The following is a 17416-nucleotide window of genomic DNA, read 5'->3' as shown; positions in this document are numbered from 1 at the left end:
CGCTCACCTGTAACCCAACCATTTGGGAGGCTGAGGCAGGAGGATGGTGGTCTGAGGCCAGTTCAGCAATTTAGTGAGGTTCTGGGTAATTTAGTAAGATCCTGAGTCAAAATTGAAAATTAAAAAAAGAAAAAGGGGGTAGGGATGAGGTACTTAAAAAAAAAAAAGTTAGTTAAATGTTTTGTGAATTTCACCTGAATTTTAAAATAGCATTGAAGGAGGCGCCTGTGCTCGGCGGAGGGCCCCAGAGTGTGAAGCTAGGTCTCCATGAAGGTCGCACCCTGGGCGCCTCTCTGTCTCACCTCATCTGTCCCTTCATGTCCTCATGAGACCTTCAACTTGAGCCCTGAAACTCTGCAGGGCTCCACAGGCCGCCTGGCAGGTGTCCACGGGCCCCAGAGGGAGCTGCCTCCTGCTGCATCCCCTGGAAGGGGAGGGGGCCGGGCCTCTTCCCATCTCAGGCACCATCAAGCAGGGAGGGACAGGCGATCCGGCCAGAGCCAGCACTTGAGTTGGGAGGCACCCGATCAGAGTTTGGCAGGAGAACGCAGAACATTCCAGGAAGGGGGACCTGCCACAGGGAGCAGCTGTGTGACCTACATCCTAGTTTTCTTTCTTATAAAATAGAGGAACCACCCCCGACCCCAGCACAGTCAGGTGACATCAGTCCAACAAGGAACTGTCTTGGTCTTTTTTGTGTTGCTGCAACGGAATGCTTGAGACTGGGAAATTTATAAAGAGGTTTATTTCTCACAGTTCTAGAGACGGGGAACTCCAAAATCAAGGGGCTGGCAGCTGGCGAAAGCCTACCTGTCATGGCATGGCATGGCACAAGGCATCATTTGGGGGGAGAACAAAAGGGAAGACACCAAATCCATTCGCTCTGGTCCTGGCCTTAATCCACACTGAGTCCTGGAGGGCTCATCCGCCCCTGAGGTCTCATCTCTCCACACTGTTGTCGAGGGGACGAAAGTTTCCCACACATTCAGCCACAGCAGGGCTGACACACATCCTGTTGCTACTTTTCAAGACAGAATTCTTGGAGCTGACATAAAAGTTTCAGGGAGTCCTGGTTCTTTTTTTTCTACCAAGCACTGTCTGTGTGGCCAATAGGGATGGTGATACTGTTCAATAGAGGGGGCTTTCTAACAGTCGTTTTGTACTCAAAAAAAAAAAAATATATAGATAATATATTTTGGGTGAAATAAATTTAGAAGGCCAGTATTTTTAGGATGGTTCTACTAAGTTGAACCTCTTGGCTCAAATATGTGCAGATACATTTCCTAGAATAAAGGGAGCAAGAACCAAATAAGTACACCTTGATAGCCAAGCACATTGTCTTTCCCTGACTTATAAATCCTATCAGATGTATCAGTCAGCTATTACTGCATAACAAATTATCCCAAAATGTAGCAGCTTAAAACAATACATATCTTGCTGGGTGCAGTGGCACATGCCTGTAATCCCAGCAGCTTGGGAGGCTGAGGCAGAAGGATCACAAGTTCAAAGCAAGGCACTAAGCAACTCAGTGAGATTCTTTCTTTAGATAAAATGCAAAATAGGGCTGGGGATGTTGCTCTGTGGTCAAGTGCCTCTGAATTCGATCCTCAGTATATACAAAAAAAAAAAAAAAAAAAAAAACCAATAGGTATCTATTACCTCTGTGTATTAGTCCATTTTCCTTTGCTATAACTAAATACCAAGGGCTAGATAAATTATCAAGAAAAGAGTTTTATTTAGCCCAAAGTTTTGTTTTATTTTATTTTATTGCAGTGCTGGGAGTCAAACCCAGGGTCCAGTGCATGTGAGGCAAGCTCTCTACCACTGAGCTACATCTGCAGCCCTAGCTCACAGATTTGGAGGTTCAAGGCCACGGCACCAGTATCAGCTCAGCTCTGGTGAGGACCTCATGGCAGATGGGGTCATGGCTAGAGCAAATGGGAGAGGGAGAGATCACCTGATAAGACAGGAAGCCAGAGACTGAGGCAGGGCCAGGCCTGCTCTCTTGTAACAGCCCTCTAGCAAGAATAACCCTGGTCCCAGTAGAACTGTAATGATCCCAATAACCTAATGACCTCCCACCAAGCCCCACCTCTTAAAGGGCCCACCACCTCTTAACATCACCACACCAAGGACCAAGCTTCCAAAATATGAAACCTGGAGAAACAAACCACACCCCAAATCCAGCACTTGGTTGCTGTAGATGGGGACCTGGGTGCTGCTTGGTCTCCTCTGAATATGGTCTGTCTCTCAGAACTCTTGCAAGAGTCTAATCCCTGTGTTAGTCAACTTTTCCTCACTGTGAGCAAACACCTGAAATAGCAACTTGGAGAAGGAGAGAATGACTTCCGCCAGGGCCTCAGAGTCTCAGTCCACGGTGGGCTGGCTCCAGGTCCCAGCGGAAGGACAGTGGCTGAGCTCATGGCAGCCAAAGAGCAGAGAGAAGGGGAGGGAGAGGCACCAGGGACAAGGTGCAGTCCCCACAGGCATGCCCCCAGTCACCACTTCCTCCACCCACAGCCCACCTGTCTGTAGTTCCCACCACCTCCATCCAGTCAGCCACTCCGATTTCAGGGGATTAACCCACCACTGAGGCCGAGTCCTCAGAATCCAGTCACCTCCCCAGAGCTCCACCTCTGGACATGGTTGCACCAGAGACCAGGCCTTCAACGTGGGATTCTTTGAGGACATTTTACACCCGAACTATGACAGTTCCCAGAGTTTTATATTAATGTTATTTTTTTTAATTAGGAATTCTTTTTTTTTTTAATCTTTATTTTTTAGTTCTCGGCGGACACAACATCTTTGTTGGTATGTGGTGCTGAGGATCGAACCCGGGCCCCACGCATGCCAGGCGAGCGCGCTACCGCTTGAGCCACATCCCCAGCCCTATATTAATGTTATTTAGATAAACAATCTGGGCTGGGGATGTGGCTCAAGCGGTAGTGCGCTCGCCTGGCATGCGTGGGGCCCGGGTTCGATCCTCAGCACCACATACCAACAAAGATGTTGTGTCCGCCGAGAACTAAAAAATAAATATTAAAAAAAAATTTTCTCTCTCTCTCTCTCTCTCTCTCTCTCTCTCTCTCTCTCTCTCTCTCTCTCCTCTCTCACTCTCTCTTTAAAAAAAAAAAAAAAAAAAAAAAAAGAAATGCTGACTAATCTATGATTCTACTGGGTCCTTCCCCCTCTAGGTCTCTCACAAGGCTCCAGTCAACCTTTGTTTGGCTGGGTAGGATCGGCCCAAGCTGACTTCCTGGTTGCTGGCAGGATTCGGTGCTCTGTGGGCTGTTTAGCTGAGGATCTTCTTTCCTTGGTGACTTCGGGCCAGAGCCATTCTCAGTTCTGTGACACATGGTCCTCTTTAGGGGACAGCTCATTTCAACAAAGCCAGCAGAAGAGTCTGCCAGCAAGATGGAAGCCGTGTCTTCCTTCTGTAACCTGACAACGAAGTGGCACCCTGTTGCCCTTCCTGCACTCTTTTGGTTAGAAGCAAATCTCTAAGCTCAACCCACAGTCAAAGGTAAGAGAATTACATAGGCCTAGGGGTCACATGATTTGGGGGATCATCTAAGATGTGACCTAATGTCTTGTAAATTTTCTGGGCTTCCCTAAAGAGAAACTAAGAGGTCAGACAGGTGGGTAAACAAGACAAGAAAACAGTGCTTTCCTCACAGCATGAAAACCTCCGTGAACCAGCTTTCCACTACTATAACAAACAGTTGAGAAAAATCAACTTATAGCAAGAAAAGGTTTATCTTGGTTCACAATTTTAGAGGTTTTCAGTCCATGGTTGGCTGGCTCTGTTGCCTGTGGGAGGCCCATGGTGGGAACCGCTGGGGAGCAAATCCAGTCACCTCCTAGCCAAGGACTGAAGGAGAGAAGAGGGGCTGGAGTCCCACTGTGTCCAGGCACACCCTCCTGTGACCAGAGTCACCCACAGGCCCTATCTGTTACAGGTCCCACCACCTCCTCCCAGTGCCAAGCTGGGGACCCAGCCTTTAACATATGCGCCCTGGGGGCCATTCAAGACCCAGCTGTAGCCACGGCTATCTCCAGCCCAGGTTTCTGAGCCGGCAAGAATGTGCAGGACAATGAGGAAATTCAGGACGGGGTGAGACTGAAAATGTCAAATGTCACCAGAGACGCGGTGCCAAGGGAGCCCTCGGTCCCTGTGGCTGGCGGGAGCACAGGTGGTCTTCTTGGCTAGAGCGGAACGTGGCCCTCCCCCAGGAGCTTGTATTTCCACTCTGGGGGGTTCAGTTTTCCATGCGGTGACAAAATACTTGAGATCAACTCAAAAGAAGGACAGTGAAGCCAGGCGTGGGGGGCACCCCTGTGATCCCAGCTCCTCGGGAGACTGAGGCCGCCTGGGTGACTCAGGGAGACCCTGTTTCAAGTTTAAATGAAAAAGGGTGGGGGCGTGGTTAGTGGTAGAGCGCTCACCTGCACAGATGAGGCCCGGGTCCCCTGCCCAGGACCACAAAAAGAAAGAAAGAAAATAGATTTATTTTTGGGTTGTGGTTTCAGTGGCCATGGTCACGGGCCCTGTGGCTTTGGGCCTGTGGCAGTTCAGTGCATGGCAGGAGTCCGTGGTGGAGAAAGGAGGTCACCTCATGGCAGCCAGGAAGTGAAGAAATGAAGAGTCGCGGTCCCCATGTCTCCTTCGAGGGTGCCCCTGATGGACTAACTCCCCTCCACCAGGCCCAGCCTCCTAGAGACCAGCTGCCTCCATAACATCATGGCCTAGGTCACATGGGCCTTTGGAGAACATTCCAGACCTGAACTATAACACTACCCAATAGGAACCAGTGTGTATTCCTCAAAAGACACATACAGGCTGGGGGCGGTGGCTCACGTCTGTAATCCCAGCGGCTCAGAAGGCTGAGGCAGGAGGATCGCGAATTCAAAGCCAGAAGCAGCAAAAAGCAAGGCACTAAGCAGCTCAGTGAGACCCTGTCTCTAAAATATATACATACACATAAAAGGGTGGGGATGTGGCTCAGTGGTGAAACAGTGGCCAAAAATGGTCCAGCCAAAATGTCCATCAGCAGGCAACTGGATGAGCAGAGAGTAAAATTATGGATGAATTATGGATGAATGTCATGGACATAATTTTGAACAAAATAAGCCAGGCACAAAAGAGGCTTTATTGGGGAATTACAATTATATAAAGTTGAAGAACTGGGGGAATGTTTGGGGGTGCAGCTCAGTGGTAGAGCACCTGCCTAGCATAGGCAAGGCCCTGGGTTCCATCCTAGAACTGAAAAAAATTAAAATAAAAAAGAACAGGCAGAGGCCAGGCGCCTTGGTGCTGAGAGCCATTGCCAAGTAGGAATGACGCATCGAAATTTCCTTGCCAGCGTACCCCATGTTGCTTAGAGGAAGGACTCGTGGAAATGGACTTGCCTTGGACATTTGCTGTGACTTTGCATATATGTTTGAGAAAGGTGACCCTGCTCAAGGACCAGGGTGGATCTGGGTTTAGGGAGGATCCTACTGGATTAGGGCGGATCAGGTTTTAGGGAGTATCCGTCCTTGGGTTTAGGGCGGTTCCAGGGTGTATCCTGCTGCCTCAGGCACGCCCGATCCTTGAGTTCCCATTGAGTTCTCGTGGGATTAAAAAAGTATTTGGGATAAAAAGCCTTCTGGAGTACGTGAATTTTGCGGCAGAATGTGAATTTCCCCAGAACGTGTTTGTAGAGGGCCGGTGTGAGTTCGGGAATAAAGAATTGCTGTTTGAATCTACAAGGCTGTGAGTGGCTCGTGATTCTGTGCCCAGCCAGACTGGGGCACTTTAGCACCTCCTGTAATTCCAGCAGCTCGGGAGGCTGAGGCAGGAGGATCGTGAGTTCAAAGACAGCCTCAGCAAAAGCAAGGCGCTAAGCATCTCAGTGAGACCCTGTCTCTAAATAAACTAGGGCTGGGGATGGGGCTCAGTGGTCGAGTGCCCCAGAGCTCAATCCCCTGTACCAGAAAAAAGAAAAAATCCTAGGGGAGCTGGGAGCTGTCTGTGCACTGTGGAGAGGAGAGACAGGCAGCCAGCCACTGCACAGGGCACCAGCTAGGTAGCAGTGGGGCCAGTACTGTCCCTCCAGAATGCCCTCTAGTCCCCAGGCCCCTGATGCTGGCCTCTGAACAAACAAGAGGAAGAGGCGCTCTGGCTTCCTGGACAGAGGGTGGAGGCTGCTGGTGGCCTTAGCAGACCACATGAACTCGGGCAAGAACTAGAAGAGCTGCTGCGGGAACCAAGCCCGGAGCAGGCCAGGCGGATTCCACAGACTCTCCAGCCCCAGAGTCAGATTGTCCCTGGGCTTGGCAGGGCTCAGAGGGACGGGAGTTTACAAGGTGTGTGGCTGTGTGGAGGTGACGGGTCCAGTTCCACAGGAACAGATGGGTCGTCCAGAGGCCCCGGTCACACGGACACCCTGAAAAGTGATCTGGGGCTGGTTTCGGGGCAGCTGGGACGGAAACCAGAGAAAATAAATGGCCTTTGCTTCCCAGTCGGATCGGATTCTGTGGTCGGCGCCAGAGCAGCCCAGGCGACACCTGGTAGGTGCCCTGCTAGGTGCTCCAGAGGCCTAGTTCCCGCAGCAGTGGGAGGTTCGGTGAAGGGGTGCACTGGACAGCTCAGTGTCTCCCCCTTCTGACTCCCCACCGCAGACTCACTCCTTGGCCAAGCCAGAGCGAGGGCTCTGCTGAACTCTCTCCTGACCCCCGACTTGGCCCGGTCGACCTTTGACCTGGCTAGCCCAGCTGTCAAGAATCTGGCTAAGTCAGTGGAGAAAGCATCTCCTCCCACCCTCCAGCCCGCCTTCGGCAAGAACCCCCCACTCCATGTCTCCCCGAGTCATTTCCCACCCATCGCCCCGCACTCAGCTCCTTGGCTATAACCCCCACTTGCTCTCGCATTCAGAGTAGAGCCCGAAGTCTCTCTATGGCCGTGGTCTTCCACGGTCTTGTTTATCCCTTTTTATTTTCTTAAACCGGGAATTGAACCCAGGGGAGCTTAACCACTAAGCCCTAAGCTCTCGCTGAGTTGCTTAGCGCCTCGCTAAATTTGGCTGAGGTTGCTTTGAACTCGCGATCCTCCAGTCTCAGCCTCCGGAGCCACTGGGATTGCAGACGTGTGCCACCGCTCCCGCCACCGGCTTGTTTATCAGAATTAAATTCAGCATCCCTCGCACCCCAGGACCGGGCCGGGACCTCCCCTCTGACCCACCCCACCCGCCGCAGCTGCGGGTCGCTCCCTCCACACGTTAGCGGAGTGCGGGACCCCAGTTCCCGGGTGGGCGGAGCGTCGCGGCAGGAGCCCCGCCTCCGCATGGCCATTCTGACCAATGAGCGGTGAGCAGGCATTTCCGCCGCCGGAGCAGGGCTCCTCCAAGGCAGCCCCATCTGGCGGGTGCCTACAGCACCACAGCCGGCGGCGCCCCTTAGGGTTCAGTGTGCGTGAGAAGTGGGCCTTGTCTTTGAACAACTCTGGCAGATGTTTGTGACTGCGGAAGGCGGGACACACCGAGCTCGGGGGCCTGCAGAACAGACAGCGAAGCAGCTGAGGATGATCACACCCGTGGGAGAAAGGGGAGTGACCCTGGGGCGGCTCATTTCACAAATGCAGGCCCTCCTGATCCTCACAGAATCTGAGTTTATGAATTCTACTTGCTGAAGTTTATAGTTTTTCCTGGACATCCTCAGGGAACTGGTCCCAGGACCCACAGGATTCCAAACTCCACTCCAAATCCCTTATATAAAAGGGTGTAGCGTTTGCTTGAAACTACAGCAGCACCTCCTCTGAACTTTAAATCATCTCTAGACAGTTGCATTTAATACAATGTGATTCGAGCACAGTTGTTATATATGGGGAGGGGGCACTCTACCACTGAGCTACATTCCCAGCCCTTTCTATTTTGGGGGGGCAAGTTCTCACCAAGCTGCTGAGGCTGACCTCTACTTTTAATCCTTCTGTCTCAGCCTCCCGAACAGCGGGGATTTCCACAAATATTTTAGATCTGTGGATAGTCGAATCCATGGGTGTAGAACCCATAAACACTGAGTCAACTGTACTTATAGTCACCTGGTAGGTTCTGTCATTTGTGGACAGGCATAGATGCACAGATTCCCGGCAGGAGCTGACCAGGGCCATTCTGCCTTCCTGTCTTAGTGCCTACTGTGCACAAGGGTCCTGACTGGGGCCTGCGTGCTGCCACGTTTTGTGCACTGGGGGGCTTTTTCATCGAGATATCACTATTGCACCCCCACACGGCATAATGCTGAAATGCTATCTAAAGATGCTGCTTTACTGAGAAAAGAACCGGTGGCTTTGCCCAGGCATGTGTGACAGTCCTGCAGGCCCCGAGTTCAATGCCAATGAATCTATCACATATAGTAAAACGTCTTTTAACAGAAACACCCGCAAAACAAATTTACGTATTGATCAGCTGATGAAAATGTTGTGCCCAGGGGATGGAAGGAACCTCCCTGTGTCCCCCAGAAGTGATGCTCCAGTATTTGCTAAATCAGTTTCTATGGCAACTTCACAGAATGTAGCTGGTGAGAATGAGAACTGATTGTGTCTCCAGTGCCTTGAGTGGCCTGAGGGCTAGGAGAGGAGGCCTGACCATCCCCTGCCTCTGCGCCCCACTGTAAGTTGTAGATAAACATTGGCCTCCCCCTGGGCTGACAGAAGGCCAGTGACATCACGCACAGGCCATGCTAGGAATGTGGCCATCGCCATATCAACAGCAGCGCTGTTAGTTAAAAATCTACAGTTGGGGCTCACCCCTTCCCCGAGCCTCAGTTTCCCCCTCTGGCGAAGGAAGCCTCCGCCATGACATCACCCACTTGCTCAATGGCTGCAGCTCCATATGCCTGATGAGGACCTGGGGCCAAGACCAGGACACACAGCAGGGACAGGGTAGTGTTTATTACCAGGAGGACGCCCGCGCCACCTCCAGGCACCAGACAGTCTTGAAGGCACTGTTTCCATCCAGCCCCACCCCTGCCCTGCAGGGCCGGGGCACGGAGACCCCCCAAGCAGCCTCCTCTCGCTCCTCTCACCCCTCCAGAGCCTGCAGCTCCAGCGCAGGGGCTGAGGGTCTGGATGCCCTGTGCCTCAGAGGTTCCCGAGATGGAGTGAAACAGGGCGGCCACAGGCTGTGGGGCTCAGCACGGGGCTCTTCCCTGGGGTGGAGGAGTGGCTAAGAGACGCTGGGGGGCAGGCGGGCGGCTGCTGTCTTCTCCACCACGAAGCCATAACTGTACTGCAAGGACCGGGAGAGGGAGAGTGAGAGAGGGCCCGGGTGATCTGCAGGGTGGAAAGTCGGGGTGTGCCTGGGGAAGGTAGAGCAGCAGGGGATGGGGCAGCCTGGGGGTGATCCCAGCACCTCTGTGCACCCCTCCGCACCCTTGTACCCACCTCCTCCTCAATGTCTGCCAGCGACTTGATGGTGAGGTCCCCAAAGGCAGAAAAGGCCTAGCAGGGAGGGGCACATTAGTCTTGGGCCTCCGTCCCAACCTGGACCCCCCACTCCCTCACTTCTAAGGAGCCCACAGTCCACCCTCCCCAGCTCCTGTCGGGGCCTGCGGCTACCCGCATCCAACTGCCCTCCTGACTGCCCTCATTCGGGGACTGGAGACCTCTGGCCGTCACTCCTTAGCCTCCACCCCTCTCCCCAGCCCGGAACAGCCTCCTACAGGAGGCTGCATCTAGACTAGCAGTGAAGGAGCGGACCCAGGCTCTCCAGGGCGCTGACTCACCAGCGGGCCACAGCTCTTGCCCTCAAATCGGGGGTGCAGCGTGAAGGGAACCCCGTCCATGGCTGGAAGAGACACACCAGGGGAGAATCACCTGGGGCTGGAGCATGGTTGCCCACCTGCCCTCCCCCGGGCTGCCCAGTGTTCACAGAATCAAGCTGGGGCTGGGGACTGGGGCTGTGGCTCATGGTACAGCAATGGCCTAGCATAGGTAAGGCCACAGCTTCCATCCCCAGGACCTCAAAAAAAAAAAAAAAAAATCCTACAGAGTTGGGGTAGGGGAAGATGGGGGACAGGCCAGGATCCACCCCTGGCCCTGCTGCCTTCCTGGTGTCGTGATCTTGGGGCAGCCACACCCCAGCCTCTCGGCCTCGCCTTCTCCTCTGCTCACCTGAGATGCCATAGAGACTGGATGCCTCATAGATGGAGTCACTCCTCCGAAGGGTGGACGCCCGAGAGCCCAGCCTTGACAGCGTCCGCTCTGGAAAGCTGTTTTTGCTGGTGGACAGGACATAAGGACCCTAGTCAAGCCTGGTCCCTCTCATGAGCTCCCCCACCCCCTGTGCTCAAGGGCTCACCTGGGCTGGCTAGGTGGGTCCAGGGAGAGGCCCCGCATTTCCCGGCTGAGACCTCGGGGCTTGGGCACTGGCTTTGGGGCCTTGGCCTTCTTGCACCAGATGGCAAAGCCACCCATGTCCCTGGAGTGTGAAGGAAGAGAAGAGGGATCCTGGCCCAATGTACAGGCAGGGCTGAAACTAGCTGCCCCTGGGAAGGCCAGGAACGAGGTCTCTGGGTGACCTCCATTTGGGAGGAGATTTTTGTTTCAGCAGCTCAACCTCCACCCTGACCAACACACTAACTAAAACTTCAGGGTCCAATCAGTGTTCTAGCTGCTTAAACACCCAACTCAGCGATTCTTCATGATGCTCCTACAGACTGGTACAGCTGTCCCCACTCCAACATGCAAAATTTGAGGCACAGAGAGGTGGCAGAAGGGACAGGAGGGCTCAAGGGAGTCCATGAGGATCAGGAATAAGATCAAGAGTTGGGAGGCAGAAAAAGAAGACCAAGATTGGGGGAGGCCCTACCCTACTCGAAGGTATCCAGGCACCGTCTTGGTCTTTCCGCTCAGTCGGACATCAAACACAGCCATGTCTGCAGCCCCCAGGGGCACCAGCTTCACACACATACGTTTCTTCTTGGACACAGAGGCCTCTGGGGGTAAGGGACAGGGACATGAGACAGGGAAGTAGAGCAGGTGAGAGTACCCAAAGCTGGCTCTAAGAGATGCTTACCAGGGCAACCTGGGTAAGGCAGCCACCTGGACAGCATTGGGTAGATGGTTAAATCACAAATGGTACAGTCATAGAAGGAGACTGCTTAAACACTTGGGGAGCCATAGGAGCCAGCAGATCTTTGGAGACACAAAGGAACATTCATGGGTGGCCGTAGGTTTCCATTCTGGTCGTCCAAGCCTTACTTTCCCCCAGGGGTCAGCAAACTATGACTCCTTAGCTAATTCGAGCCCATAGCCTATTTTTGGATAGCACATGAGGTAAGAATGGTTTTGACAGTTTTATAGAATTTTTGTTTTTGTTTTTAAAGGAAGAAAGAAAGAATTTGCCACCTATCCTTTGGCCTCCAAAGCATAAAATATTTGCAATTTGGCCCTTTACATAACTTTGCCAACTCCAGGATCCATGAATATTCCCCGAGAGTCACGTAAAAATGGCAAGAAACACTGGGAAACGGGTCAGGCTGGAAAAGCCACACAAGGGTTGCAGGATCAGGAAGGGTGAAGCGGAGACCAGAGGACAAGGAGTCAGCTAAGCTACGGGGATGGAAAGAGTGCTCCCGGCAGAGGAAAGGCCTGGAAGTGAAAAGGAGAACTGCGAGGTTTTTGCTGGCCTAAGAAGTAAGGAGCCGAGAAGTGGCAGCCACGGTAATAAACAGGTCGCATGGATGGAACTCTTAGTCTAGGACAGAGTGTGCCAAACACAGGTTTTAACTCAGGACCGAGGACGTCACCCCGCCTTAGAACGCGTCCAGGCCCCCAGTTATCCCTGTCCGCACCGGGTGCCAACAACGGGAGCCTCCTCCCTGCTCCCCCGCCCCCCGCGGGACCCCGGCAGCTCGGCCCCAGGCGCGCGTCTTACTGGAGTCCAAGGGGTCGCAGACAGGAGAGAAGCCCGGCGGCAGGGAGCTCCTGTCCACCACGACCTGGATGTCGACCACCACATTCTCCTGCGGGTTCTGGGGGTGGAGGGGAGCGAGGATCGCTCAGCAACCGGACGGAGCGCCCGGCACCCGGCCTCGCGAACGGACACGGGCAGCGAAGGGACCCCGGTGATGCGGCAGGCCGGCACCCTTACCTCTAGGCTGCCCAGGGGACTAAGGCACAGGAAGTAGCCAGATTTCTGCGCGAAGCTCTTACCGAAGCTGGCGGGCGCGCCCTCCACAGTGCAGGAGATCTACCGGGAGGACGCGGTCAGCGCCGGGCTCCCACCGGCCGCGGTCCGCCCCCGCCCCCCGCCTCTGCTCACCGCGCTGAATCCACGCGGCGGGGGCGCCGAGGCTGACGACCAGACCAGGCTGGCTAGTGGCATCGCGTCGGGCCCGGGTCCGGGATCCATCCTCCCGGAAGACAGGGAACAGCCTTGGTTCCTCAGCGTTTTCCAGACAGCGGAGCTCCAACAGGAGTCCGACTACAACTCCCAGGAGGCCCTGCGAGTGAGGGGCCGGAAGTGTCGTGTGCGCGTGCTCAGAGAGCCGCTGGCCAATCGCGCGGGGGCTCGGAGCCACGCCTCCACGCGTCGCCCAGGTGCTCTCGTGAAAGACGTTTGCGGAAACAACTCTAGGATTTTTCCCACGCCCAGCAACTTCCGCCGGAAATCCCAGCCCCGCGTTAAAGGATTCGTTCTCTGCAACTCGGGACTACATTACCCGGAATCCCTTGCGGCATCAGCTTTTTAAGAGGAGGTGTTAACCCGGGAAATTTGGAAAAGAGTGAAAAACTCTCAATTCTTGTTCTGGGGAGTCAATGCTAAGGAAGTAATTGTAGCCATTAATTTAAATAATGAAAAATATGGCCGGGCAAGGTGACCTAGGCCTATAATCCAAGCTACTTGGGAGGCTGAGACAGGAGGATTACAAATTGGAGGCCCGCTTATGCTACTTAGGAGAGATCCTGGGCTGGGATTGTGGCTCAGCGGTTGAGTGCTCACCTCCCACGTGCGAGACCCTGGGTTCGATCCTCAGCACCCCATAAAAATAAATAAGTGAAATGAAGGTATTGTGTCCAACTACAATTTAAAAAAGAGAGAGAGAGAGAGAGATCCTACCTCAAGAAAGAAAATAAAAAAGGCGGGCTGGGGTTGGGGCTCCACGGTAGAGCGCTTGCCTAGCACTTGTGAGGCACTGGGTTCGATCGTCAGCACCACGTAAAAATGAAATAAAGATATTCTGTGTCCACCTACAACTAAAAAATAAATATTTTTTTTAAAGGCTGGGTATTTGCCTCAGTGTTGGAGTGTCCCTGATTTCCATCCCCATTACCATCCCCTGCCACAAAATTATAGATCATGACTAAGAATATGGAAAAACAACCCCCAGGGAGAAATGGAGGACAAGGCTACCAGGGAGAGAAACAAAACGGTAGGCTCTGGACTTTCACCATTTCCCAGCATCAATGGGCTCTGAATTTCCCATATCTACTATTGTCCCCCTGACCACCCAACCGACTCATTCTGCTATGAGGTAGTCCCACTGAACCCTCTAAGACTCAGATCCTCTTTTGTAACCAGTTGCCATTTTCTCTCTGGAAAAATGCTTAATAGTTAAGCATCGCGGGTCCGTTGAGGTCTGACTCCATTTCCTTTTCTTTTTCTTTCATTTGCTTTCCATGATGAGCCATGAAATCTTGGGCACAACTTGTTCACAGATCCAATAAGTTTAAAAAAGTGAGTGGGGTTGTAGCTCAGTGGTAGGGAAAATATAACTGACCATGGCCTGGGGACACAGATTCAAGTTGTCCTTTAAAAAAGAGTGAAAGAGAAAGAAGGTGTCATCGAGTTGAGCAACTCCCTGGGAAGATGTCCCTAACAGAATTGCACTTTCTCACGATGTTCTTGTCAGGTTGAACTTGACCCAGGCAACAACGTCATCTTGAAACAAATCCTCCACCTTAGAACAGAGAGTCACCTCGTAGTCGCTCTGACTCAACCGAACTTAAACTTCAAACACCGCTTCACCATCATGCAAAGAAAAGAATAGGTTAACTGGGACTGGAATCAGAAAACACCTGGTTCGGCATGAAACAGTGACCACATCAAAGAATGAAGGCAGCAGCCCATAAGGACCTCCCCACACGGTTCCCTAGCAACAACCTAACGGCCAAAATTCCCCCACTCCCTCATGCCCCTGTGTCTGCCCCAGGCAGAAGACAGGTCTAATTTCCACTGGGCAAAATATTTGTCCAAAATAAACCCGTGGTATCGTTGAGCTGCCTCTCCTCTCTCTTTATTCTCTCTTTATTTTCTTCATTCAGTTATTTCCTTATGGTTCTAAACTTCAAAGAGAGGCCTCTGTAACCACAGCTCCAGCTCATATGGGAATTACTTGCAGAAGAATGATGTCTTTTTTTTTTTTTTGGTACTGGACATTGAACCCAAATTTACCACTGAGCTACATCTTCAGTCTTTTGTTTGTTTGTTTTTGCTAAATTGCTTAGGATCTTACTAAATGGCTGAGGCTGGCCTCAAACTTGCAGTCCTCCTACCTCAGCCTCCTGAGTCCCAGGAATTACAGGGATGTCATCACCATGCCTGGCTAGTCATGTGTTGTCTACAAAGGAAATGCAGATGTTGGTCCCAGGAGAGCAAGGTCCTGAGCATTTGGTTGAGGAAGGACAGGCAACAAAAACACAGCTCTGGAGAGGAAGGCCCACACCCAGCAGGGATTTCCTGCCCATTGTCCCACTGTACCTCCCTTCTCCCATAAAAGTTCTGCTCCTGAATCCCCTAAGATAGAGATCTGCTGTGAAAACCAAGCCCTGTATCTTCAGGACTGGCTTTGAACAAACCTCCTGTTTCCTTCTGCTCGGTTTCTATCTCCCTCAATTTTGGTGGAGTGGGCAAGACAGACCTTCAATTCCAGTACAGGTGTCAGTGAATGAGTTCATTCAGCACATACATTGGTGGGGTGTTCCATTGGGGGTTAAGGTAAGAGAGGGAATTCTGACCCTTGGACGAGATGGAACCTTCCTGCATCCTCAGGGAGGAGGTTGGCCAAGTCAGGGGGCTGTTCTCTGTCACTGTGGATGGTTAACACACATCCCAGATGTTTAGCTAATTGCCATGAGAATGTGAGGTCAGACACAGAAGGTCAGAAGTAATGGCTTGGGCTTTCTTTGCCACCAGCACATGCCACATCCTGGCCCTAATGGCTCCTTTTTCGCCAGCCTCCCTCTTCATCTCCTTCGGAGAAGTTCTCCATTTGGTAGTTTGTAGCATTTCATGTCATGTAATTCCTTTGGGGGTGCTTAATGTCACAGGTATAATAAAGGCATTTAATTTGGTGACATGGTTTTAGACCCCTCAGGAGGAAAAATGTGGAAAATCAGGGAACAAAATATTATCTTGTCTTCTATATTTCTTGGTGGGTTCCGGTGATTTCCACCAGCTGAAGGCACGTCTGTGACAGGCAGACAAGGCAAAGGACCGGCAAAGGATCAGGGTCCCTCGCACTCCCCATGAAGGACCCCAGCCCCATAACCTAAGGCCCGATTATGAAAAGTAGAAAGTATGCAGTAAACAGGTGAGCTCACCACATAACCTGTTAGAAAGGGCACCCTGCCCACATCACAGGACATGCTTGAGCAAACTGGGATCATAAGCGGGAACAGGGAGGAAACAAAATGTAAACCTGTGAGATTTATGAGTTTTTCGGGAACCTATAGTGAAAAACAAGTTTATCATAGTGAAAAACAAGTTTATCATAGTGAAAAACAAGTTTACCCTTTAAGTGACTTGTACGCTGGATTCAAAGGGACCAATGAGACACCTGTTATTGTGCTGGGCGGGAAACAACTCCTTTTTCCCTATAAAAGATCTGTACCCCAAAGCCCGGTGTGCCAGTTCACCAAAGCTTCGGCTGAGGTTTTGCTGTGCACCCGCAGGCGCCTGTGTATTAATAAACTTGCCTCTTGCTTTTGCAGCCAGTGTGACGCCAGTTCTCTTTTGGACGGGGGATTTGAGGGTCTGAGGGTCTTTCACCCATCACCTGGGGGCTAACAGCCTGGGGCAGGGGAGGGGTCCCAGTTCAACACCAGCAGTCACCCCCTGCGCTCTCTTCCTGCCCTTTTGGTCACTTTTGGTCACCGTAGGCAGGAGGAGGAGGCAGAAAAAGAAAAGAAACTCAAAATCTATAAATGAGCAAGACACCCCCAGTACTGGGGCACCAGCTCTGGACCCCCACCCCCTCCCTGCCTCTCTCTCTCCCTCCCTCCCTCTCTCTCTCCTGTTTCTTAAATAAAGTTTCCTTTTTGCTCTTGCCTGGGCGGTTCCCTCCAGGGTAAGAGGACCCACCTGATCCTGATTTTTAAGATGGGCTTTCAAGGGGAACGAGATTATTGGGACTTTTTTTTTTTTTTTTTTTAAGGTGTAGACGGACACAATTCCTTCATTGTATTTATTCGTGGCGCTAAGGATGGAACCCAGCGCCTCCCAGCGCCAGGCCGACCACGGGGACTTCCCCAAAGGCCCCAGAAGACCCCGAGAGCGGCCACTCGGGAGGGGGCGCCCGGGTCGCAGCGCTGCGCTGGCTCAGCTCGGGCTGCAGAGGCGCGGAGCTGGCGGCGACAGGGGTGTGGCTTTGGGCTTAGGTCACCCCCAGGAAGCGCGTGTGGTCGGATCGGGGTGTCTGCTGTCGGTTCCGTGATGCCCTTTGGCGGGCTCTTCGGCGGCCCCTTTCCTAGGCAGGAAGAAGAACCCAGAAGTCTGCAGCCTGAAGCCCCAGGATGGGCGCCATCGCTGGGCGGTGGCCCGGTGGCCCGGCCCTGTTCTGGCTCCTGTCCAACAGACACTGACCCAGAGGCCCCGGGGTGGCTCCGGGACCAAGGACGGCGAGTTTATCCCGGGACTGGGTCATAGAGGGGCCTAGAGTTAGGAAGGCTCCGGGTCCTTTGGAAGGTCTTTTCGTTTTCTGGGTCACGCACTTGAACCTCGAGGACGCGGTAGGCAGCTGGTCATTCGGCACCTCTGCGTCTGTCGTTGCCGCGTCACATCCCGGGAGAACACCTCTGCCTTGCTGCGGGGAGAGGCAGGCGGCAGGCAGGGGACACCCCTCACCAGCAGCCGCCCAGGGGCCTGGGGACCGCTGCACGTGTGACTCTTCAACTGACTGATGGGTCACGGTGTTTGTCCTTGGAGCGTCACTGCCAGGGGACTCTGACTCTAAAGATGCACCAGGTCCCTGAGGCCCATAGAATGAGTGGTGGGCCGGGCTGGGGCTCAGTGGTGAGCGCTCGCCTAGCACGTGCGGGGGCTGGGTTGAATCCTCAGCACCACGTCAAAATAAATACGGAAATTAAAGGTGTTGTGTCCAACTACAACTAAAAAATATTTTTTAAAAAAATTAAAAAGAATGAGTGACTGAGAGGGAA

General features: G+C 52.8%; 1 protein-coding gene across 3 annotated transcripts; it reads right to left on the bottom strand.

Annotated features, from left to right (window-relative positions):
• Positions 1 to 8911: 8911 nt before the first annotated feature.
• Positions 8912 to 12483, bottom strand: MVB12A (multivesicular body subunit 12A). 3 transcript variants are annotated; one of them, XM_081288283.1, is made up of 9 exons: positions 12300 to 12480; positions 12129 to 12227; positions 11913 to 12009; positions 10845 to 10971; positions 10335 to 10454; positions 10148 to 10254; positions 9760 to 9821; positions 9419 to 9475; positions 8912 to 9258 (listed from the first exon to the last, which is right to left on the bottom strand). In XM_081288283.1, the coding sequence occupies exons 1-9, from the start codon at positions 12387 to 12389 to the stop codon at positions 9166 to 9168; spliced, it is 852 nt and encodes a 283-aa protein (XP_081144409.1). In that variant the 5' UTR covers positions 12390 to 12480; the 3' UTR covers positions 8912 to 9165. The 3 variants fall into 3 exon arrangements, with proteins under 3 accessions (XP_081144409.1, XP_081144410.1, XP_081144411.1); XM_081288284.1 differs by having other exon boundaries at positions 8912 to 9263; positions 12300 to 12478; XM_081288285.1 differs by lacking the exon at positions 12129 to 12227 and having other exon boundaries at positions 12300 to 12483.
• Positions 12484 to 17416: the final 4933 nt, after the last annotated feature.

This window comes from Spermophilus citellus (genome assembly GCF_964194105.1).
Source record: "Spermophilus citellus genome assembly, chromosome: 3".
Classification (NCBI taxonomy): Eukaryota; Metazoa; Chordata; class Mammalia; order Rodentia; family Sciuridae; genus Spermophilus; species Spermophilus citellus.
The sequence above is the reverse complement of the archived record's forward strand: the minus strand, read 5'-3'. Positions and strand labels throughout refer to the sequence as shown.

Coding starts and splice junctions, on each gene's coding strand:
- MVB12A (XM_081288283.1), bottom strand. CDS start 12,389: ATGGATCCCGGACCCGGGCCCGACGCGATGCCACTAGCCAGCCTGGTC. Junction 10,455..10,844: donor CCTGGATACCTTCGAGTAGG/GTAGGGCCTCCC, acceptor TTCACACTCCAG/GGACATGGGTGGCTTTGCCA. Junction 10,255..10,334: donor GACCCACCTAGCCAGCCCAG/GTGAGCCCTTGA, acceptor CCTGTCCACCAG/CAAAAACAGCTTTCCAGAGC.